At 35.0% G+C, this 24,426-nt stretch overlaps 3 protein-coding genes and 1 pseudogene across 6 annotated transcripts; all 4 read right to left on the minus strand.

Moving 5' to 3' along the window:
* Positions 1-151: 151 nt before the first annotated feature.
* Positions 152-4,661, minus strand: LOC132293357 (vacuolar protein-sorting-associated protein 37 homolog 1-like). The gene is made up of 7 exons (XM_059790804.1): positions 4,427-4,661; positions 3,573-3,797; positions 2,411-2,498; positions 1,620-1,659; positions 1,434-1,480; positions 1,155-1,275; positions 152-552 (listed from the first exon to the last, which is right to left on the minus strand). The coding sequence occupies exons 1-7, from the start codon at positions 4,441-4,443 to the stop codon at positions 389-391; spliced, it is 702 nt and encodes a 233-aa protein (XP_059646787.1). The 5' UTR covers positions 4,444-4,661; the 3' UTR covers positions 152-388.
* A 1,087-nt stretch (positions 4,662-5,748) lies between these two features.
* On the minus strand, positions 5,749-10,737 carry LOC132295606 (serine carboxypeptidase-like 51; annotated as a pseudogene).
* Positions 10,738-14,373: 3,636 nt separating this feature from the next.
* On the minus strand, positions 14,374-18,581 carry LOC132293355 (serine carboxypeptidase-like 51). Of its 4 annotated transcripts, XM_059790802.1 has the most exons (14): positions 18,334-18,578; positions 18,124-18,182; positions 17,871-17,965; positions 17,658-17,765; positions 17,326-17,566; positions 17,157-17,200; positions 17,003-17,070; positions 16,504-16,609; positions 16,190-16,392; positions 15,942-16,011; positions 15,789-15,839; positions 15,452-15,504; positions 15,234-15,369; positions 14,374-14,663 (listed from the first exon to the last, which is right to left on the minus strand). In XM_059790802.1, exons 1-14 carry the CDS (start codon positions 18,432-18,434, stop codon positions 14,589-14,591), a joined length of 1,410 nt encoding a protein of 469 aa, XP_059646785.1. In that variant the 5' UTR covers positions 18,435-18,578; the 3' UTR covers positions 14,374-14,588. The 4 variants fall into 4 exon arrangements, with proteins under 4 accessions (XP_059646785.1, XP_059646783.1, XP_059646786.1 ...); XM_059790800.1 differs by having other exon boundaries at positions 16,190-16,609; positions 18,334-18,581; XM_059790803.1 differs by having other exon boundaries at positions 18,124-18,578.
* A 640-nt stretch (positions 18,582-19,221) lies between these two features.
* On the minus strand, positions 19,222-22,527 carry LOC132295607 (serine carboxypeptidase-like 51). The gene is made up of 13 exons (XM_059793914.1): positions 22,389-22,527; positions 22,172-22,266; positions 21,932-22,039; positions 21,601-21,841; positions 21,332-21,375; positions 21,158-21,225; positions 20,926-21,031; positions 20,646-20,830; positions 20,444-20,513; positions 20,243-20,293; positions 19,990-20,042; positions 19,772-19,907; positions 19,222-19,440 (listed from the first exon to the last, which is right to left on the minus strand). Exons 1-13 carry the CDS (start codon positions 22,525-22,527, stop codon positions 19,360-19,362), a joined length of 1,377 nt encoding a protein of 458 aa, XP_059649897.1. The 3' UTR covers positions 19,222-19,359.
* Between the last annotated feature and the right edge of the window lie 1,899 nt (positions 22,528-24,426).

Consider the following 24,426-nt stretch of genomic DNA (forward strand, 5'->3'; position numbering starts at 1 on the left):
ACATACATGCATCTACAAGGGTGTTCAATTTGGTAAAAATCAACATTGTTCCTCCCACAGTATTGCACATATATTTTAACCCGAACAATCAGAGATCAAAGCCAATTGATCATGAAATCTGCAGAGGGAGGAGGGATTCAAGAGAACCAGGGAAGAAAATTTGGGCTTTGGTTTTTGCACCAAATTTGGAAAATACAAGACTATCGTCAAAATGAATACGTTTTTTTATTGCCATAACAGTGGCACTCTCATCTGCTAAAAATATCTTCAACTAAAAAGCTCTCACCGAAATAGGAAGAGGGCAACAAGTGCCAAACAATAAATTTCACAGTTCTAACTGCGATTATGTCTCCTTTCTCAGCATACACATGTACAAACAAAGTTCTACTTACACTGTTAAGGATGTCTTGGCAGCAAGATGGATACTTGCACGTCTGTGGTAAGTGTTGCGAAGCTTCTTGTACTTCTGCACAAAAACCCCAAGATCAATCTCTCTATCAAGAAGCTGCTGGTGCAGGGCTTCAGATTCCTCTTCTGTCTTGCTCATGGCCTCTGCAAACAACAAACATCTTTACATCAATGATGCAACAGAAAGCTCTACATGTCCTCTCAAACTCAATCATGAGCAATCAAAGACGGTGTGGAAAATCGTAACAGTAATGGCGGTGGTGCTTAGGACTAATTACAGGTAGCCATTTGTTTGAAACATTATACCCAAATCGGTTTGGCGTATAAGGTTCCAGTCTGTTCATCAATCAGTTCACCCAGGGACGGATCCAGAAAATTGTGAGGGGGCAAAAGTGGGATTTTTTTTTTTTTTTTTTGAGGGGGGGGGGGGGGGGGGGGGGAGACGACGTCAACAAAGAAAAAATTACTATTATATAATACTAAAAATAAAAATCGGAACTGACTATACATTAGATCTGTCCCGGAGTTGACCAAAAGGATTGAGCCGACAACATGCAAAAATTTCAAAAAAATAAAAAAATAAAAGAAGAAAGAGAAAAAAAAGAGGTAAAAAGAGCCAAGTTTCCTGTAATTAGGACTAACTGTGTTGGATGTCAGGTAAATCTGCCTTAATAATAATAGCGAGGACGACAACAAAAACAACAATAGTAGTAGAAGCAGTAATTGTTGTTGCCATTATTTATTACCTTCAAGCCTGTGGAGGAAGGATACTGGGGAGTAGAACTTCAAAGTCTCTTGCTTTTGCTTCTCTAGATCATGCAACTTCTCTTGAGCAGCAGCCAATTCAGTTGTCCGGATGATTCTGCACTGTTACCATTCAAACAAACAAACAAACAAAAAAAAAAACGGGGGAGCAAAGAGAGAACATTTTACAATGCAGTTTCGTGGAAGGGTTTCAGGTAGAGGACATGAAAGACAGCTTACAAATATTCAGGGTACAAAAAAAAAAGGATTAAAAATCTTACCTGATTTCTCAGCTCCAGTATGCGGGGTTCTTTCTCCAAGTTTCCTCCTGCAGAAAGCAATTATTTATAACCTTATTCTATATATGGTTCAATTGCCTGTGAGACGTGATAATGTATGTCTCTGCGTGCATGTGTCAAGATAAAAAAGACAATTACATATAAGAAACAAATTAGATATGAACTCACTGGCAAGCTGCAGAGTTTCCTTTCGAAGTTCATCTCTTACCTAATGTAATCAAACAAAGAATAAGAAAAATGATTAGAAACAACTGCGAAAGGAGGAGGAGGGGAAGTCAACTAGGAAAAATGGCTAAAATAAAATGAGTATATTACATGTAGAACCCGCACATCCACAATTAGCAGTATTCTATGAGGCACCACCTCATGTAAGTCACAGGAGCAAACAGATGATCATTTGGAGTAACTTACAGTAAGTGACCTTTTAGATGGACTAGTGATCAATTTGCCCTCCCGACACTCCACATAAATGGACACCAACACAGACTAGTGACTTTTTAAAATCTCACCAACTTTGTCTACAACTCTTCAATCCTAGTTCTATCTCCAACAGAACCTTTCACCACCTCTCACGAACAACTGCACATAAATTTTTTACATTATGTACTTGCTATTTAGAGTCTCCTACAATTCCTACCATTTACTTCTAGACCAACATGTCTCAAAGCACTATTACCTACATAATCCCAGCACATGAGTGTCCACAATCTATATAACCAAGACTCGATTAAGCCATGTTGGCATTGAGGAGAGAGAGAGAGAGAGAGAGAGAGGGAGAGAGAGAGGGAGAGAGAGTATATATCTTTCTCACATTTCTTCATAGGGCCAGACTATCTAGTTCTAGTTATAATGAGCCGTCTAAAATGGCTTATAATATACAGTACATTAAAGCAAACAATGAACAATTGCAACAAGTACAAAACTGGGTGAAAGCATAAAAAGGAAACACTGCCACTCACATTGTTTTGTATTTTCACCTGATCAAGTGAAAGTAAGAATTTCTGGTACGCATCCTTGTCAGATAGAAGCTTTCGTAACTCATCAACACTAAATGAATTGACAACAAAGCAAAAAAATTATCACACACTATAGAAATAGAAAAAAATAAGTCTAAGAATTTAGCTTTCGAAATTTGATGTCCAGAATTCTAATTTCAATGATTCCAAAACTCCCACATCAAAAAGGGAAAGAAAAAAAAAAAAAAAAAAAAAACATCGCCACTGGCCTAGTGACCGCATATAAAATAACTGACAACTAATGTTGACCATCTATATTTCCATCATTCAATATACATGTTAAAGTGTCTTTGAATCGCCCTTTTTCACTTGCAACTGAAATGCTAAGCATATTCTCTCTTTGGAAAATAACAGTAGATGACCATCTTTTTCCTCAATGGCATCACTTCCAGTCAATCACTCACTGGTATGTCGAAATCTTTTTCAATACCAGATTTTTTTCACACGTTTCAACATCTATACAAGGGTTCACCCTCAAAGAGCAAACGGATGAGTAAGATAATATTCCATAATGGAACTTGTTATAAAGGCATTATTTTTTTTATAATGCATCAATGCCAAACAGGTACATGTTCTCTAACTTATCATATGATAAGTATATTTAATATGATCATCAAAATCTTACCACAGATGCACAAAATCAATATACACACATAAAAAACGCTTGCTATGAAGCAGATATGTAGCAATGCCCGATGCATAAATTTTGAAGGGTTTCTGAGTTTAACTTCCATAACAATGTCAGAATTTGAAATAGTATTCACAACCACATTACATAGCCAAATGAAGAAAAAAATTAAATCAAAGATCCACTAGTCTTACAAAAATACAGCTACTTTCCTAGACAAAAAATGGATATAATCATATAGATCTAGTTGACATCAAGTGATCTGATGATAGATAATGGCAAATTATACAAAGTTCACAACTTCTTAAAGTGGAAAAAAAGTGAAACAATAGGTAAATTGGGAAAAGAAAATGAATAATGTCATCCAGAGCCTTATGGTGATAATCCAATTTCAATAAGCAAAGCAACAAGAAGTAAGTAGGAAACTTACTTCATGCTGAGATAACAACAAAAGACATTAAATACCAGGAAACTTACTTCTTGTCTTTTAATAGAGCAATGATGCCTGCAGCTTCCGCAGGCGAAACATGAGATGGAGTTGAAGGCTGATCTGTTGGCCTTTGTGGACCAAAGTTGCTAGAAGAGTTGCTACCAGGTGTTGAGGGGCGGGAAGAACTTGGTGAATTGACAACAGATGGAGGATACCATGAGCCTGTAGAAATCTCCTGAGGAGGTGGCTGAGCTTGTTGCTCTTGTGAACCCCTGTAAGCAACCCAAGGTTTAGATAGTGTTTATCGATACGAATGGACTGTAGAATTTAAATAGTAATACAGAATTCATAACACTAACGTCTATACAAGTGCTGAGCAATCTGCCATTCATCTATTACAGTGCAGTTAAAACTCAATTGGGGTCATAGACTCACAGCAGCAAAAATAATATTTAATGCTCTAGAATAGTTCATTTTTTTGCCCAATCAAACATAGATGAACTAGCAGATGCACATGCACATGCACAATTTACTTCCAGGGCATTGAACACTATGCTTGATTCCAGGGTTATATAATATGCATCAGAAGCTAAAGCACAAACATTCGGTTTGATAAATAAAAACTATAGAACCGTAATATACTAAAAATGGGAATAAAATCAACGAAATTGTCCAATAACACAGCAGCAATTCAAATTTCTATCTGAAAAAATTATCAATATAAATTTATAACAAAACAGGCAACCATATAACCTAAACAATTAACTAAAGAGCCGCCATTTACAAATACGATATGCAAATAGCCCTAAGTAGAATTTCATAATAGATAACTGATACAACGATTTGACTAACGCAAACCCTAAATTATAACTGAAAAATTAATTATTTATAAAAAAATTACCAGAACGATTTGAACATGACTTGAAGAGATCGTTGGTCGTCCGATTAATCGAAATATATATCTGAATCGAAACTAATGCGAATCGCCGAAAGGAAACAGAGACACACAAGGCGAGATGATCAGAGCTCCCTTTCTCAGATTTTGTTCGCGTTGTAATTATAAAGATGTGTGAAATTTCGAAAAAAAAATTATACAGGTGTGTTTTTCTCAATGTTGTAATAAGCGCGTATGAACAACATATTCATAGTTACGTTACGTGTGTGTATCATATAGGATTAATTGCAACAAACCCCCTCCTTTACCGCAAATAACGCTCTAAATTATATTTAATTACATTTTAGACCTTAAATTATTCCGTTTATTTAGCAAACCCCCTGCCGTTATTGTACCGTTGAGAAGCTAACGGTTAATTGGGGCATGCCCGTCAGACCAAGAAAGTCAGATCTATTTAGGGACAATAGGTCCTCGTTAGGGAGGATTTATAACATACTAGTGATATAGGCCAATAATAAATGGATAAGTCCTATTTTAATTACCAATTTATAAATGATAATCAATTTAATAGCTAAATATTTACCTATTATCTTTGATTTGTTAATTAAAGATCACATATCAATTTATTATTGATCCACATCAATGGTGAATATATTATAGATTCTCATTAGTGAGGGTCTAAATATTATCCTTTATTTAAGCTTTGTTTGGATGCATAGGAAAAAAAGAAAAGATAGTATTAATTACGAGAGAAAAAAGGATAATAATAATTTTTATTTATATTTAGATGGATAGGAAAGAAAAAAAAAATGATAATATTCTTATTTAGATAAGCATAGATTGGATGGTGAGGGAGAAAAAAAGAAAAAAATATAACAATTAAATTATTATTATATTCTTTTAAATAGATGAGATATTCTTCTTTTTAATTGTTATGAATAATTTTAAAATTATAAATATATTACTTAAATAATATAATTTCTCTCCCTATCCTCTCTTTAATAAGAGAGAGAAAATGAGGGATAAGGAGGGATAAGTTTTCCCCCATCCTTTCTTTTCATTTATCTCCGTATCGCTCCAAATTTACCCTATTCAAACACACTTACTGTGGCAATCACTCATTTAGCCTACTCTGACCTGATCTCATGATGAGGATTTGAAACTTGTATAACTAGAGTTTGGGATTGAACTTCAAAACCAGGTTGGTGAATTTGTTATCATGTAAGCATTCAATCTAAAGAATTTTAACATAACACATTCCTTTCTTTTCCCCTCCTTCACTAGTTTTCAGTCTCAGGACAAAGTGACACGTCCATATCTGATCTGAATAAAGTAATCTGCAATAAATATATAAATTCTAAATTTTGGGAATTTCTCATTTTGTCTTGTACAAATTAGAGAGATTTTTCATTACATTGTATTATTACTTAAAAAAACTTCATCACCGTCTCTTTGTGGTCCCTTGCAGTGCTTCTTTGTCTTCATAATTTATGGTGAAGAATTTGGTGATCGAGTAATGCTTCCGGCCATCTGCAGAGAAACACAAGGCTGTTCTACGGGAACCTGCAGGTCATAAAATATGAATTTTATTAAGCCTCCTCGTTCACATTTATGCAGAATATCATTTTGGAAATGTAGTGTGTTAAATTTGGTTTTAGTGCCTCTTTTTCATGATTTTGGTGTTGGCATGCTTTATTATTTTAAGGGCTTCCATTACATTAGCTAGTTGTTCATCCTTCTTTCTCACTCCCTCCCTCTTTCTCTGAATTTTTAGGTCATAACAAGACTTCTGTTACTGCTATAGTTGAATCATATCTCAAGTCATCACTTGATTTTGCACTAGTGTGATGCATATCCATATTTATAGATAAATAAAAAAAATAGAAAAAAGGATGTTGAAGAATAAGTGTTAAGAGTTGACACCAACAGAGAGTATGAACTCCTATTCTTTTTGTGTAGAAATCTTTTACTATTGGAAGAAAGGGTTAAAAAATATATATAATAATAATAATAATAAAAAAATCCTCTTATGCTATGGCAATGTATTCAATTTCAGCTTATATGGTACCAAATGGAACTCAAGTTTTTTAAGACCAACCAATATTTGTTTACACCGCCAGCAAATGTTTTGGAGCTTTGTGTACTGGTTTTTATATATGAGTTTTGGAATCCTAAATTCCTAATGCACCTAAAATTTTGTACAAATTTATTATATAATCGATGTTGTTTAGCGTCTTTGATGATAACAAAATACTAACAATGAGAAGTGACGATGATAAATGACAACAATGATGCAGGATTACTTACAAAGTGGCCAGCACCAAGAATCCAATAGAAGAACAGGTTTTTGTGTGAACTCACAAACCCTTTTGTAATTGTTTCATCTCCTCCACAGTACAAAGGAGTTCGGTCTGAGCTCAAATAATTTTTCAAACCATCCCACCTGAAAATTTAATCGATTTAACTTTAATTTCATTCAACTGAACTTCATTGTAGAATATAAATCAGAGAAGCATTAAATTACTGGAGTTTGTTGACCCATGCTTCTGCTCCTTTTGTTGCACAGATGAGATCAAGCTGCCATTAGCAACCATCAGATCATATTTTTATTGGATTTAGGAGGACACCAAACATCATTTAGACATTTCAAGGACACTAAAATAATCCAGCACCAGCCAACTCTGTCCTTAATTTTTATTTCAAAGTTAATTCCAGAATTAGATTCATCGATCATGATGTGTCCTTATTTATTATCTTTCATGTTCATCTATATCCATTGAGAGAAACAACATTACCTGTCCATTGTATATGGTTACATTTATGCCTTGGGCTAAGAGCTCATCAACATGTAAATTTATATATGAAGGTTAAATTCTTGCAGTGGGAACATATCAGAGGAAAATAACCAAGTACTATTTGCCTAGTGTGTGCAAGTAAGAATTATGTAAGACATTTACAAAGTCATTGTTACCTCTGTGATTCTTGGATTTATGAAATCTTCAATCAGGGCCATCAAAACAAGGTAATTCTGTCCTCCCCATTTGCATAACAGTGATATAAAGACATGATCGTAAACCATTTTAGTCATCATTCTAAAGGAAAATGTTAATTATCAATGCTTAGTCAATTTGTTTCTTCATATGTATATATAAATAAAACAATAGAGACTATGAATATGCTATTTATTTTATTTTGTATCAAGTATGAAGGTACTTACGTTACATAACTGGGAATAATCTTTAGCTTCTCTTTAATAGGTCCATTCATCAAGCTAGCAAAGTTACCAGTCCATGCACCATTAATGGATGACGAAAACATTTTGGTGCTTAGATGTTTTGAATACCTTTCTGCCATTAGTCCTTTCTGTTTCTCTGATTTAATAATTGGAGTTCCAGAATCCAACATAAAGTTATAGAAGTTCTGCAACATTGCAAGTACTCCACTCAACTGTTCTAATATTCTGACTGCCATTGATATATATATATATATATAAAAAGAGAGAGAGAGAGACACCACATTGTTACTGCTGTCCGAAATCACATTCTCAAGAACAAACCATGTGTTTGTAGCATCTCCATACTTCCCTTCCGCAAGCTGCTGCTGAATCTCTTGGGCTAAGCTGTTCTTCAAAAGTTTAATGTTAAATTTGATAAAATCCAATATTTTCTTCTTGACAACATGTGAAGATTATAACATGTTCAATGTATGAACTCATCCTCCGATCCTAGGCTTAGTATTGTTGCTGCTAGTAACTAAATTGTTAATTCTCTTTTTGCTGCCTAGAGCTACTAGTAGACATTTATGTTACTGGGCATTTGAGGATTAATACAATTCCTTCTGTTTGAATGTCCTGATCCCTCAGACTTGTCACTCTCTTTTGTATTTCTTTGTTCAATTTTAATTCATAATTACCAACTATAGTGTAAAGATTTTTTGAATTCTCTTTCTTTATACTTAGTTTTAGAAAGTAGCATTTGCCGAACCTGTTTGATTTATTCAAACCATTGTTGTCAATCCGCGACACGGCCTTAAGAAGAGGTCCCCATGAAAGCTGCATTTCAGTTCATAAATCTAAATGAGATGGAACCAAAAATTTGTGCAACTATGAAATAACAAAATTTGAGTAGACATTTTTTTTGACACTAACGTACCACGAAATCTTCAGGAGAAATCCAACTGTTTCCCAAAGCAACTCCTAGGTTTAAACAAAACCATTTGCGTTTGGAGGTTAAAATTTTGTTCTTAAAAGCAAGAAAAGTATCTTAATTACAAGCCAATGATGTCTCAGTGATACCCAAATAGTAGGAAAAAAAATTATTACCTCCAAGTTGAAGCTTTAGTTCCTCTGCTTGAATTGCTTTAAGAGCCGAAACCCCAAGAGTAACGACAAATTTTCCTCCATATGATTCTCCAAAAATGAAGAGAGGACTTTTTTGGAGGCTCTCATTTCCATTGAAAATTTCCTTCAACAATGTAGTTAGATCAGCTGCAGCCTCTTCATCAGTCATGACTTCCAAATTCTCATCCTCCACATAGCTAAAACTGGTTCCAACAGGACTATCCTACAATTACATGAATAAAAAGAAAGAAAAATTGAAGATTCAGTTTGTGTTAAAAGCAACCAAAACAACTTCTTACTACAAAAGCACATGAAATTTACCACAAATAAAAGATCAGCTTTGAGGAGCCAAGTTGAATTCCGGGGATTCAAATTCCCGTCTAATGGTCCTATTTCTAAGAAATTCCCGATTCCAACTCCAGGGGCGCCCTAAATTCACAAATCAGAACTCAAAGTGAGATGAATTATATATCTATATTTATGTAATATACTGTGCGTTTACAATGTTTTTCGTGTGTTAGAATAAGTACTCACTGGGCCTCCTTGGAGCCATAGAAGTATTGGCTATGGGTTAGATGGATCTTCAACTCTATTAGGACTTCTATAAAGCCACCAAAACATGTGTGCCTCTATAATACAACACAAGAAAGTAATAAATAGACTAGTTATTAAAAGAACTATAGTTTTCACATTTCATAGCAACAAAAATGGGACATTGTCTGTGAACCTAATAGAAGATTAAGACATACTAGGTCGAAATTCAACATATCCCCATTGTTCAGACCCATCATCAGTTCCAGCAGTAATATTAAAGTCTGCATGAACCAAGGAAAGAGAAACCAGTAGACAGACAGAAAGAAGAAGAAAAAGGGTGTCCCTAGCAGCCATTTTTAGTGTTTGATTGAGATGGCTAGCAAAAGATTATATATAGAGCCAATACATGGTTTAAGAAGCTTCACCTGTTCGTCTTTAATTAACTAGGAAAAGAACACCAAAAAGAAAACAAAATTGGATGGAAAACCAAGAAGAATTACTAGGCATATACAACCATGCATGTAAACATAGACAGACATAAGTTCCTGTTCATAATCATATGAGAGAGAGAGAGATTGTATCTTGTATATTCAACATAACAGACCTAATAAGCCTATGCAGGCTTATATAATGATTACAAGTCTTACTTAATAACACAAGGGCCCTATCAACTTTCTGTAATTACATAATGACCCAACACTTATATATATATAACATTCGAACACTCCCCCTCAAGCTGGAGAATATATATCAAATAATCCCAGCTTGGAACAGATAGTTCTTAACCGGTTATGACCCAATGCTTTGGTAAACATATCAGCTAATTGATTTTCAGAAATCACAAATGGAGTAGAGATGCTCCCACTTAATAGTTTTTCTCGAATGAAGTGAGAATCAACTTTAATATGTTTGGTCCTCTTATGAAACACAGGATTTGATGCAATGTGAACTGTTGCTTGATTATCACAGAACAATGGAGTAGGAGCTTCAACTGTCAACCCAAGTTCTTTTAGAAAATGTTATATCCATGTCAACTCACTAGTGGTATGAGCCATTGCCCTATACTCAGCTTCAGCACTAGATCGAGCTACCACCGTTTGCTTTTTACTTCGCCATGTAACGAGATTTCCTCCTACAAATGTGCAGTATCCTGTAGTAGATCTCCTATCTGAAGGAGAACCAGCCCAGTCAGCATTTGTAAAACCTTTCACCCTGAGATGACCATTTGATTTATATAGTAACCCTAAACCTGGAGCTTGCTTGAGATATCGGATAATCCGAAGAACAACAATCCAATGTGGCATTCTAGGGACTCCCATGAACTGACTTACAACACTAACTGCATATGAAATGTCAGGTCGAGTCATAGTGAGATAAATTAATTTCCCAACAAAGCGACGAAATCTGCCCGGGTCATTAAATAGATCACCCTCATCAGACACAAGTTTTGTATTTGAATCCATAGGAGCATCAACCCAACATACCTGTTTTTTCTAATAAGTTCAACACATATTTCCGTTGAGATAAACTTATACCCTTCTTGGATCTAGCAACTTCAATACCCAAGAAATACCTAAGTTTACCCAAGTCTTTAGTGTGGAATCGATATTGCAGAAACAACTTCAACTTAGCAATGCCTTCAGAATCATCACCTGTGATCACAATATCATCTATATACACCACAAGAAATATGAAGCCAGCTTTAGTGCGCTGGTAAAACACCGAATGGTCGGTCTGACATCTGTTAAGACCAAATTTTAATGCCACCTCAGAGAATTTCCCAAACCAAGCCCGTGGAGATTGTTTCAATCCATACAGGGCCTTTTTAAGGCGACAAACAGTGTGAAGATACTCCCCTGAGCAACACACCCAGGTGGTTGCTCCATATAAACCTTTTCTGCTAAGTCACCATGCAAAAAAGCATTTTTAACGTCTAACTGAAACAGAGGCCAATGGCGATTAGCAGCAAGAGAAATCAAAACACGAATAGAAGAAATCTTAGCAACGGGGGCAAATGTCTCATCATAGTCAATACCATAAGTCTGGGTATAACCTTTGGCAACAAGAAGTGCTTTTAGACGCTCAATAGACCCATCTGGAAGATACTTCACAGTATATACCCAGCGACAACCAACAGGTTTAGCACCTGGAGGTAATGGAACAAGATTTTACGTGCCATTCTTATGCAAAGCATCCATTTCATCTTGCATTGCTTTCCTCCAGCCCGAATCAGACAAAGCATCCTGCACAGTCTTAAGAACAAATGTAGTAGACAACTTAGAGGAAAAACATGAGAAAGATGGCGATAAGGAATTATAAGAGACATACTGAGCAATGGGATGTTTAGTAACACACGAGAGAGGAGCTTTACGAAGTGCAATAGGTAAGGAGTCAGACACAGTGGAAGTTGTAGGATCCAAAGACTTTGAAGACGATGGAGGAGGCACGACAGCAGATGGCTTTGGTCTTCGAGTGTACACCTGTAACGGGGCAGGCGAAGGAACCAGAGATCGAGGTTGAAGGGAAAGTGAGGGAAGAGGAACTGCAGAAAGAGATGACTCAAGAGTGATATCAAGAAGTGAATCAGTATCTGAAAAATATGGGATGGATTCACAAAATGTGACATCCGCGCTACTGTTGAGAAACAGGACTATAGCAGCGATAACCTTTATGAGAACGAGAGTAGCCAAGAAATACACACTTTATGGCACGTGGGTCTAGTTTGTCAAAACCAGGACCAAGATTGTGGACATAACATACACATCCAAAAACCCTAGGAGGAAAAGAAAACAAGGGAGAATCAGGAAATAAAATAGAATGTGGAAATTTGCCATCTAATACAAATGACGGCATACGGTTAATAAGATGACAGGCAGTAAGAACAGCATCACCTCAAAACCGTTTAGGCATACGCATATGAAACAAAAGAGCACGAGTTACTTCTAAGAGATGTCGATTCTTACGTTCTGCAACTCCATTTTGTTGAGGAGTATAAACACATGAATTTTGATGAATAATTCCTTTATCACTAAGATATGTATCAAATGGAGTTGACGAATATTCCTTAGCATTATCAGAACGTAGAATACGAATTGGACATCCAAACAGAGTTTTGATTTCTTTGCGAAATTTTTGAAAAATTAAAAACAACTCAGAACGATCTTTCATTAGAAACAACCAAGTCAGGCGAGAATAATCATCCACAAATGTCACAAAATAATGAAATTTATTGATTAAAGAATGTTTTATTGGACCTCAAACATCTGAATGAACCAAATGAAAAGGACTAAAGACACGATTATTAACCCTAGACTTGAAAGACACGCGATGGTGCTTACTAAGTTGACAAACTTCACATAATAAGAATTTCAAATGACTAAGACTAGGAACTTGACGCTTCAAAACTTGAAGTGACGGGTGACCAAGTCGACAGTGCCACTGGAATGGAGGCAGAGAAGACTGAAGAGCCACAGGATAAGGTTTCGAAATCAAAATAATATAAGCCACCAGCTTCATGTCCCGTACCAATCTTCTTCTTTGTCTTGAGATCCTGAAACACACAAGAAGTAGGATCAAATGTAACAGAGCACTGGAGAGATTTAGTAAGCTTACTGATAGACATTAAATTAAAGGGAAACTGCGGAACATATAAAACGGACGAGAAAGACAATGAATCACTAAGTTGAGTTGTCCCCAAACCTGAAACCTGAGTGGATGAACCATTAGCAAGAGTAACTCCTTGAGAAGGAGGTACAGAATGAAAACCAGATAGAAGAGAAGAACATCCAGTCATATGATCAGATGCTCCAGTGTTTATGATCCAAGGACTGCGAGTGGAAGACAATAGACATGTGTGTGCAGTACCTGACTGGGCAAAGGTAGCTGTGGAAGATGAATTAGATGCTTGCTTATAAGACAAAAACTGAGTACACTCATCCCGTGGAACAGGGACCGTATCTGATTCAGCCACGTTGTGAGATCCAGAAGCAACATCATTCGGAGAAGAGGAAACTTGATTGCATAACTAGATGGTTTCCCATGAAGGTCCCAACAAAAGTTCACAGAATGATTAGAAAGACCACAATGAGTACATTTTCTTAATTCCTTGCCATGGCCACATCCTCCTCGTGAATCACGACCACCACGTGTGGAGCGTCCCTCACGACCTCCACGGTAAGCATTATGTTCACCCTTTGAAACTACCAATGCTGAACGCTCACTACTCTGTCTAGCATTCAAATTTGATGTATCAATTGCTAGTGTAGCACGCTGAAGGCGAGAAAACACCTCAGCAAGAGAGGGAAGTGTTGGACTGCCCATAATCTGTGCACGAAAAGGCTCATATGCTGATGATAAACCAGTAAGAAAACGGACAACATTAAAGTCCGCACGCTGTTGTTGCATACTGCAAACATCAGTAGTAATGGGCTAATACATATTCAGCTCTTCACAGACTCCCATAACTTTGGAATAATACTCTTCTATACTTTGAGTCTCTTGTTCAAGATTGAAGTACTGCTTACAGAGTTCATAGACACGAGTGATATTACCTGTCCCAGAATACAATTGCTGCAATTTGTCCCATATCTCCTTGGCAGTATCCAAATAAAGTAACGTTAAACTGATTTGGCCGGCTATTGTAATTACTCAATTCTACTCAATGCACCATTCACTGTGAGAAATTGTTGAGTGCCAGACTGCCAGAGAGAGATGCCATTGGAATTGGGAGAAGAGATGTGTAGAAAAGAAAAAACTTAACAGACTCAAGTGTAACAGAGTTCAAAAGTAGAAGTAAAATAGAGTGTTGAGAATTGTTTGTAAATTTTGAGAGTTGCAGATTTTTTTGATTTCTGAAACTTATTATTCATGGGGTACCTCATGGGCTGTGTCAGTTTACTTATCATTGCCTGCTTATGCAGATTCATTCACTGTGACAATCACTCATTTAGCCTACCCTGACCTAACCTCATTATGAGCAATTTGGAACAAGAGTTTTGGGATTGAACTTCAAACCCAGGTTGGTGAATTAGTTGTCATGTAAGCATTCAATTTAAAGAATTAACATAACATATTCCTTTCTTTTCCCCTCCTTCACTAGTTTTCAGTCTCAGGACAAAGGCATATCTGATCTGAAGAAAGTAATCTGCAATAAATATATAAATTCTAAATTTTCGGAATTTCTCATTTTGCCTTCTACAAGTTAGAGAGATTTTTTCATTACATTCGCATTATTACTTAAAAAACTTCATGAGTGTCTCTTTGTGGTCTGTTGCAGTGCTTCTTTGTCTTCATAATTTATGGTGAAGAATTTGGTGATCGAGTAATGCTTCCGGCCATCTGTAGAGAAACACAGGGCTGTTCTACGGGAACCTGGCAGGTATAAAACAAAACTGGTCATAAAATGTGAACTTTATTAAGCATCATTCACATTAATGCAAAATATCTGTTTAGAAATGTAGTGTTGATTTTGGTCTTAGTGCCACTTTGTTTTCATGATTTTAGTGTTGAAGAATAAGTGTTAAGAGTTGACACCAACAGAATATGAACTCCTATTCTTTTTGTGTACGTTGAAATCTTTTACTATTATAAAAAGTGGCATTCTCTTTCCAAAAGTGACCTTCCATTGGAAGAAAGGGTTAATTAAAAATAAAAAAATCCTCTTATGCTGTGGCAATGTATTCAATTTCAGCTTATATGGTTACCAAATGGAACCCAAGTTTTTAAAGACTGAACAATATTTGTTTACACGGCCAGCAAATGTTTTGGATCTTTGTGTACTGGTTTTTTTATATGAGTTTCGGAATCCTAAATTCCTAATGCACCTAAACTTTTGTATAAATTGATTATATAATCGATGTTGTTTAGCATCTTTGACGATAACAAAATACTAACAATGAAAAGAGACAATGATAATGACAACAACGATGCAGGTTTACTTACAAAGTGGCCAGCACCAAGAATCCAATAGAAGAACAGGTTTTTGTATGAACTCACAAACCCTTTTGTAATTGTATCATCTCCTCCACAGTACAAAGGAGTTCGGTCTGAGCTCAAGTAATTTTTCAAACCATCCCACCTGAAAATTTAATTGATTTCACTATAAATTTCGTTCAACTGAACTTAATTGTAAGATATAAATCAGAGAAGCATTAAATTACTGGAGTTTGTTCATCCATGCTTCTGCTCCTTTTGTTGCGCAGATGAGATCAAGCTGCCATTAGCAACCATCAGATCATATTTTATAGGAGACAGTTTAAGACAATGAATTGGAGGGCACCAAACACCATTTAGACATTTCAAGGAAATTCATACACTGAAATAATCCGGCACTAGACAACTCCGTACTTAATTTTTATTTCATAGTTAATTCCAATATTACATTCATCGATCATCATATGTACTTATTTATCATCTTTCATGTTCATATATATATATATATATATATATATATATATATATATATATATTGAGAGAAACAACATTAGATATTCATACCTGTCCACTGTATACGGTTACATTTATGCCTTGGGCTAAGAGCTCATCAACCTGGAAATATATTATGAAAGTTAAATTCTTGCAGACAGACACAAACAACTCCTAGTGTGTGCAAGTAAGAATTAACTAAGACATTTACAAAGTGATTGTTACCTCTTTGATTCTTGGATTCATGAAATCTCCAGTCATGGCCGGAAAAACAATGTTACCCTGTCCTCCCCATCTGCATAACAGCGATATAAAGACATGATCATAGACCATTTTAGTCATCAGTCTAAAGGAAAATGTTAATTATCAATGCTTAGTCAATTTGTTTCTTCATATATGTATACAATAAAACAATATAGATTACAAATATTCTGTTTTTTTTTATATTATTTATCAAGTATGAAGGTACTTACGTTACATTATTGGGAATAATCTTTAGCTTCTCTTTAATAGGTCCATTCATCAGGCTAGCAAAGTCACCAGTCCGTGCGCCATTAATGGATGACAAAAACATTTTGGTGCTTAGATATTTTGAATACCTTTCTGCCATTAGTCCTTTCTGTTCCTCTGATTGCACAATTGCAGTTCCAGAATCCAACATGAAGTTATAGAAGTTCTGCAACATTGCGAGTACTCCACTCAACTGATCTAATATTCTGACTGCCATTGATACACACACACACACACACACACACACACACACACACATAAAGAGAGAGAGAGATACCACATTGTTACTGCTGTCCAAAACCACACCCTCAAGATCCGACCATGTGTTTGTAGCATCTTCATACTTCCCTTCCGCAAGCTGCTGCTGGATCACTTGGGCTAAGCTGTTCTTCCAAAGTTTAATGTTAAATTTGATAAAATCCAATATTTTCTTCTTGACAATGTGCGAAGAATATAACACGTTCAATGTATAAACTTATCTTCTAATCCCCCTAGGCTTAAACTATTGTTGCTGCTAGTAACTTGATTGTTAGTTCTCTTGTTGCTGCCTAGAGCTACTAGTAGACATTTATGACAACTGTAATGGCCTAATTGCTGCGGGATTTTATAATTAGTACAATTCCTTCTGTTTGAATGTCCTGATTCCTCGAACTGGTCAATCTCTTTCATATTTCTTTGTTCATTTTTAATTCATAATTACCAACTATACAGTGTCATGTAAAGAATTTTTGAATTATTTATTTAAACTTTGTTTTAGAAAGTAGCATTTGTCGAACCTGATTGATTCATTCAAACCATTGTTGTCAATCCGCGACACGTCCTTAAGAAGAGGTCCCCATGAAAACTGCATTTCAGTTCATAAATCTAAATGAGATGAAACCAAAAATTTGTCCAACTATTAAATAACCAAATTTGCGTAGAGATTGGTACCACGAAATCTTCAGGAGAAATCCAACTGTTTCCCAAAGCAACTCCTATACTTGGACATATAAACATAGATTTAAAAAATGAAAGTAGTGCTTGGAAGTTGAAATTTTGTTCTTAAAAGCAAGAAAAGTATCTAAATTATTACCCAAACAGTAGAAAAAAAAATTATTACCTCCAAGTTGAAGCTTTAGTTCCCCTGCTTGAATAGCTTTAAGAGCCGAAACAGCAAGAGTAACAACAAATTTTCCACCATATGATTCTCCAAAAATGAAGAGAGGACTTTTTTGGAGGCTCTCATTTCCATTGAAGAGTTCTTTCAACAATGTAGTTAGATCAGTTGCGGCTTCTTCATCAGTCTTAACTGCCAAATTCTCGTCTTCCACATAGCTAAAACCCGTTCCAACGGGGTTATCCTACAATAACATGAAAGGAAAAAATGAATGTTCACTCTGTTTTGAAAGCTACCAAAACAACTTCCTACTACGAAAGCACATGAAATTTTACCACAAATAAGAGATCAGCTTTGAGGAGCCAAGTTGAATTCCGGGGATTCAAATTCCCGTCTAATGGTCCTATTTCTAAGAAATTTCCGAACCCAACTCCAGAGCCACCCTAAATTCACAAATAAAAATTCAAAGTGTGATGAATTATATATCCATATTTAAGTAATATACTGTGCCTGTATAATGTTTTTCTTGTGTTAGAATAAGTACTCACTGGTCCTCCTTGGAGCCATAGAAGTATTGGCCATGGGTTAGATGGATCTTCAACTCTATTAGGACTTCTATAAAGCCACCAAAACATGTGTGCCTCTACAATACAACACAAAAAAGTAACAAATGGACTAGTTATTTTTTTATAAATCTAAATAACAAATGGACTAGTTATTAAAAGAACTATACAGTATTCACATTTCATAGCAAAAAAAATGGGACATTGTTTGTGAACTTAATAGAAGATTAAGACATACGAGGTCGAACTTCAACGTATCCCCATTGTTCAGACCCATCATCAGTTCCAGCAGCAATACTAAAGTCCGCATGAACCAAGGAAAGAGAGAGCAGTAGAGAGACAGAAAGAAGAAGAAAAAGGGTGTCACTAGCAGCCATTTTTAGTGTCCAATTGAGATGGCTAGGACAAGATTATATATACAGCAAAGACATGGCATAAGAAGCTTCACCTGTTTGTCTTTAAGTAACTAGGAAAAGAACACCAAAAAGAAACCAAATTTGGATGAAAAACCAAGAATGGCAAGTCATATACAACCATGAATGTAAACATAAGTTCCAAACTGAAAAACTAAAGAGGAACATAGTAAAATCGTTAATTTCAAAGCTTAGTTTGGTCAACTTCTATATTTTGGCTCCAAAGATAAGTTGTCCTTTGAAATTGAAAATGATTCTAAATAATTTTTTGTGGGTAAGGTCTATTGAAAAGTACTAGCATATATTGGTGGCCATGTCTATTGAAAATTATACATATATGTATGTACTTTGGACATAGGTATAAGACAGACTAACTAACTCTAGTTATCTTTTGTGGCTGTAGTCTATAGAATAGTCTCTTTGGTTAGGTTTTTTTCACTTTCTTTCATTATCCTGGCCTTCAGGAAGAGGTGGTTGTTGGATCAACCTTAATTTATTACTACCTCAAAAAAATAAGAGTGTTATTTAATTGACAAATGATAATGAAAACAGCAATTCCATTTTTTTTTAATCTTCATAGTCAATTTGTTTTATCACTTCAATTTGTATCCTCTATTGTGTGGCCAAATAATTTGAATTTTGATCACCATCTTATAAAAGCTAATGTCTTGGTTTTATGAGTTTCAACCCCAAAATGGGCAAAGTGAAATGCGTTAATTAACTTGTATAACAATGGTTTGGGATTGAACTTCAAACTCATGTAGTAAGCTTTTGATTTGATGATTAACATTACACCTCCCTTTCTTTTCGCATCCTTCACTAGTTTGCAAACTTGCGGTGTTAGGACAAAGTGACACATATAGAAGTTTAGAATCATTTTCAATTTCAACCCTAAACCCTAATCTGAAGAAAGTTTTGTGCAATTAATATATAAATTCTCATTCTTTGGAATTTTGCATTTTATCATCTACAAGTTGAGAGATTTTTCATAACATTGGCTTTTTTACTTAAACTTCATTCATGACTGTCTCCGGGTTGTCCCTTGCGATACTTCTTTGTCTTCACAATTTATTACAAATATTTGGTGATCGAGTAATGCTTCCGGCCATCTGCAGGGAAACACAGGGCTGTTCTACTGGAACCTGAAGGTATAAAACAGAACAAGTCATATAATTTGAATTTTAGTAAGCCTCACTCACATTAATGCATAATATCAGTTTGGAAATGTAGTGTGTTGAATTTGGCTTTAGTGCCACTTTTTCATGCTTGCGGTGTAGACATGCTTTATAATTTTAATGCTTTATAATTTGGATCTTTGTTTTCTGGTTTTTTATATATGTGTTTTCTAATTCTAAATTCCTAATACACCTAAAATTTATTGATTAAAGAACTGATGTTGTTAGTGTCTGGCAAAATAATACTACCGATGAGAAGAGACAATAATCATGACAAAAACAATGTGGGATTACTTACTAAGTGGCCAGCTCCAAGAATCCAATAGAAGAACAGGTTTTTGTATGACCTCGCGAACCCTTTTGTAGTTGTATCATCTTTTCCACAGTACAAAGGAGTTCGGTCCAAGCTCAAATAATTTTTCAAACCATCCCACCTGAAAATTTAATCAATTTAACTTTAAATTTCATTCCAACTTAACCTAATCGTAGATGTAAATCGGAGAAGCATGAAATTACTCGAGTTTGTTGACCCATGCTTCTGCTCCTTTGGTTGCGCATATGAGATCAAGCTGCCATTAGCAACCATCAGATCATATTTTATAGGAGATAGTTCAAGACAATGAATTGGAGGACACCAAACATCATTTTAGACATTTCGAGGACATTAAGATACTAAAATTAGGTTCATTGATCATCATGTGTACTCATTGTTTATTATCTTTCATGTTCATCTAGATCCATTGAGAGACACATTATTAGGTATTCATACCTGTCCACTGTATACTGTTACATTTATGCCTTTGGCTAAGAGCTCATCAACCTGGAAATATATTATGAAAGATTAAATTCTGCAGACAAACAAACAACTCCTAGTAGTGTATTTCATTTTCCTATACCTTGTTTTTTTTTTTCTTTTCTTTTTTTTCGATGTTAAAGAGAAAATTAGAGACATTTACAGAGTCATTGTTACCTCTTTGATTCTCGGCTTCATGAAATCTCCAGTCATGGCTAGAAAAACAATGTCTTCCTGTCCTCCCCATCTACATAACAGCGATACAAGGACATAATCATAAACAATTTTAGTCAGCGGTCTAGAGGAGAATGTTAATAATCAAATGCTGCCTAGTCAATTATCGATACAGACTACAAATATGTAATAAATAGATACTTACGATACATTGTTGGGAATAATCTTTAGCTTCTCTTTAATAGGTCCATTCATCAAGCTGGAAACACCATTAAATGATGATGAAAGCAGTTTGGTGCTAAGATGTTTTGAATACCTTTCTGCCATTAGTCCTTTCTCTGTTTTGAAAGTTTCAGCTCCAAAATCGTCCAACATGAAGTTATAGAAGTTCTGCAACATTGCAAGTAATCCACTCAACTCTTCCAATATTCTGACTGCCATTGATATATATATATATATATATAGAAAGAGAGCGAGAGAGATACCACATTGTTACTGCTGCTTAAAATCACACCCTCTAGCTCATCCCATGTGTTTGTAGCATCTTCATACTTCCCTTCGGCAAGCTGCTGCTGAATCTCTTGGGCTAAGCTGTTCTTCCAAAGTTTAATGTTAAATTGGTCAGAATCTCTCATATTTCTTTTGTTCGTTTTTAATTTATAATTACCAATTACACAGTGGCGTATACAGAGTTTTTGAAATTAGCATTTGTCGAACCTGTTTGATTTGTTTAAACCATTGTTGTCAATCCGCGACACGTCCTTAAGAAGTGGTCCCCATGAAAACTGCATTTCAGTTCATAAGCCTAAATGATATGAAACCAAAAAAATTGTCCAATTGTGAAATAACAAGATTTTAAGTAGAAACACTTTTTTGGACACAGAAATGTACCACGAAATCTTCAGGAGAAATCCAACTGTTTCCCAAAGCAACTCCTATACTTGGAACATATAAAGCATAGATTTAGACATAGAAAAGTTATGTGTGGAGCTTGATTACTAGGTAAGTCAAATGATTTCTCCTGCCTAAAATTGGTTTTTTTTTGTTCCTTTTCAGAGAGTGAAATTTGAGAAATTTTGTTCTTAAAGCAAGAAAAGTAATTAAATTACAAGCCAAAGATGACTCTGTGATACCCAAACAGTAGAAAATAGACTCATTACCTCCAAGTTGAAGCTTTAGTTCTCCTGCTTGAATTGCTTTAAGTGCCAAAACCCCAAGGGTAACTGCAAATTTTCCTCCATACGATTCTCCAAAAATGAAGAGAGGACTTGTTTGGAGGCTCTCATTTCCATTGAAGATTTCCTTCAACAATGTAGTTAGATCAGCTGCAGCCTCTTCATCAGTTTTAACCAACAAATTCTTATCTTCCACATAACTAAAACCAGTTCCAACAGGGCTATCCTACAATTACATAAAAGAAACAATGTGGTTCAGTTTGTGTTAAAAGGCTACCAAAATAAGTTCTTATTACAAAAGCACATAAAATTTTACCACAAATAAGAGATCAGCTTTGAGGAGCCAAGTTGAATTCCGGGGATTCAAATTCCCATCTAATGGTCCTATTTCTATGAAATTTCCAAACCCAACTCCAGAAACGCCCTGAATTCACAAATCAAAATTTAAAGCAAGTAAGAGATCATTTCTGTGTGTGTGTGTGTGTGTGTGTGTGTGTGTATATATATGTATATGTAAGTCTTTTTAATGTTTTTTCGTGTGTTGCAATGTACTCACGGGACCTCCTTGGAGCCATAGAAGTATTGGCCATGGGTTGGATGGATCTTCAATTCTATTAGGACTTCTATAAAGCCACCAAAACATGTGGGCCTCTACAATAAAACGCAAGAAAGTAACAAATGTACTAGTTATTAAAAGAACTAAAGTATTTTCACATTTCATAGCAACAAAAATGGGACATTGTTTGTGAACTCAACATAAGATTAAGACATACTAGGTCGAACTTCAACATAACCCCATTGTTCAGACCCATCATCTGTTCCTGCAGTAATACCAAAGTCTGCATGAACCAAGGAAGAAGAGAACAGTAGAGAGACAAAAAGAAGAAGAAAAAGGGCGTCAGTAGCAGCCATTTGTAGTGTCCAATTGAGATGGCTAGGACAAGATTATATAGACAAAGACATGGCATAAGAAAATGACAGCAAAAAGAAAACAGATTTGGATGAGAAACTAAGAATGACTAGGCATATATACGACCATGCATTTAAACAAAATCGGATTAAAATTCCAAATTGAAGAAATCTAAGAGGAACATAGTAAAGTCAGTTAATTCAAAGATTTGTTTGGTTTTACATTTTCTGTACAGAACTGCTATGTAAGGCCCATAGTGTGCCCCACCCGTGTGAGATACGTTGAGTGTGCCCCATTATATAATTTCACTAAGACTCCGTATATATTTTGGCTACAAGGTGAGAAGATATCCTCCTTTCTTAATGACGCATTAAATTCTCTTGCGTGCCTACTGGGTGAGGGTGACTGGATACTCTTCATGGACCTCACTTTTAATGTGGCACGTGTCTATTTGAATTTAAAATATATGGTTAATTTTACATACATTCTTTCAAATTTAATTAAATATTTTTCAAAAATTACTATCATAACATTTCTTGTTTTTTTTTCACTCATATAATCATATTTCAAACATTCCTTTTCAACGATGTCAGAGTACAAAATGACATTATTATTTATTTGATTTTGTAAAAATACTTTTATCCCTAAAAAAATTATTTAAAAGACCAAAATACCCACTGCAAGTTTGCCTTTTCCAAATAAGTGGATTCATCATGTCGAGATCACACAAGCCCAACACCTTCACCAATCACCACCCATTGGAAATACTCCTCCATCCTTTGTCACTTTCCTAATGTGGCATCAATTTTTTTTTTCTCCTAAATGGTGTTGAGATTGTTTTGGCCAACAATATGATCCAGATTTAACAATAGCAAGTTAGCAACACTATTTTATTTAAAAGATATTTATTTATTTATGCTTGATATTTTAAAAGATGAAATTCAAAAAAGTCTTGCACGTAATTAGTAAAGAAGAGAAATTTTTTACCAGTTGACTTCTTTAGAGATGTAGACTTTGATAAAACAAGCCATTTGACTACACTTCAGAATCAATCAAGGCAAAGTGTTGTTAACAAATATCTTATTTATTTGGTGATTGTTCACCATCTCTACGAAATCCTATGCCTAATCAAATATAAAAATAGATATGCACCAGTTTTACCACCAACATCTTTATTCAAATAGTAATGAAATTGGGTACTACCTGAGAGATACATCCACCAAGTCCCATGGCGTCAAAAAATTGATGGAAGGTGAGGGCAGCTACAAGAGGCTTTATTGTTTTGGGAATTTTAGAGGCACCCAATGAAATTCCAATGATAATCGAGTGAACCACAATTCCCAATTCCAAAACTTACAACAAAATTTCAACTGGCAATGGTGGTGAGGTGAGGGTGTTGGGTAATTAATGGGGTAATTTCGTCTTTTTATAATTATGATATTTTAGATTAAATTAAAGATATTAAAAAAATGAGGGTAAAAATGTTATTTCACATTTATTATGACAATGTTAATAAAGGAAAAATGATTTGGGCTGTTAGTAATAATAATTTTAGAAAAATATTTTAATGTGATATTTAGTTAAAGCTGAAGGGGTGTCAATGAAATTAATCTTAAAATATATTTCAAAATAATAATGATTTTTTTTTTTAATTCTCTCTCGTATGTGTGTGTGTGTATATGTTAAATTCAAAACAAATCTCTATGTTACACCAAATGTAATAGTGAGGAAGAGTTATTAATTTACAATTACGGGTGAATAGGTAAGTATTTATTATTTAATTAATTTTATTTGTTATCTGGTCAAATAAAACACATACTCTCTTTAATTACTTTAATTTATTTCTATATATATATAGCCCTTATAGTGATATTAAATAATTTGGAATCAGCATTTGCAAG

This window comes from Cornus florida, unplaced genomic scaffold (genome assembly GCF_030987335.1).
Source record: "Cornus florida cultivar Cherokee Brave unplaced genomic scaffold, ASM3098733v1 CherokeeBrave_3.0.0_Hap2_Chr02, whole genome shotgun sequence".
Lineage (NCBI taxonomy): Eukaryota > Viridiplantae > Streptophyta > Magnoliopsida > Cornales > Cornaceae > Cornus > Cornus florida.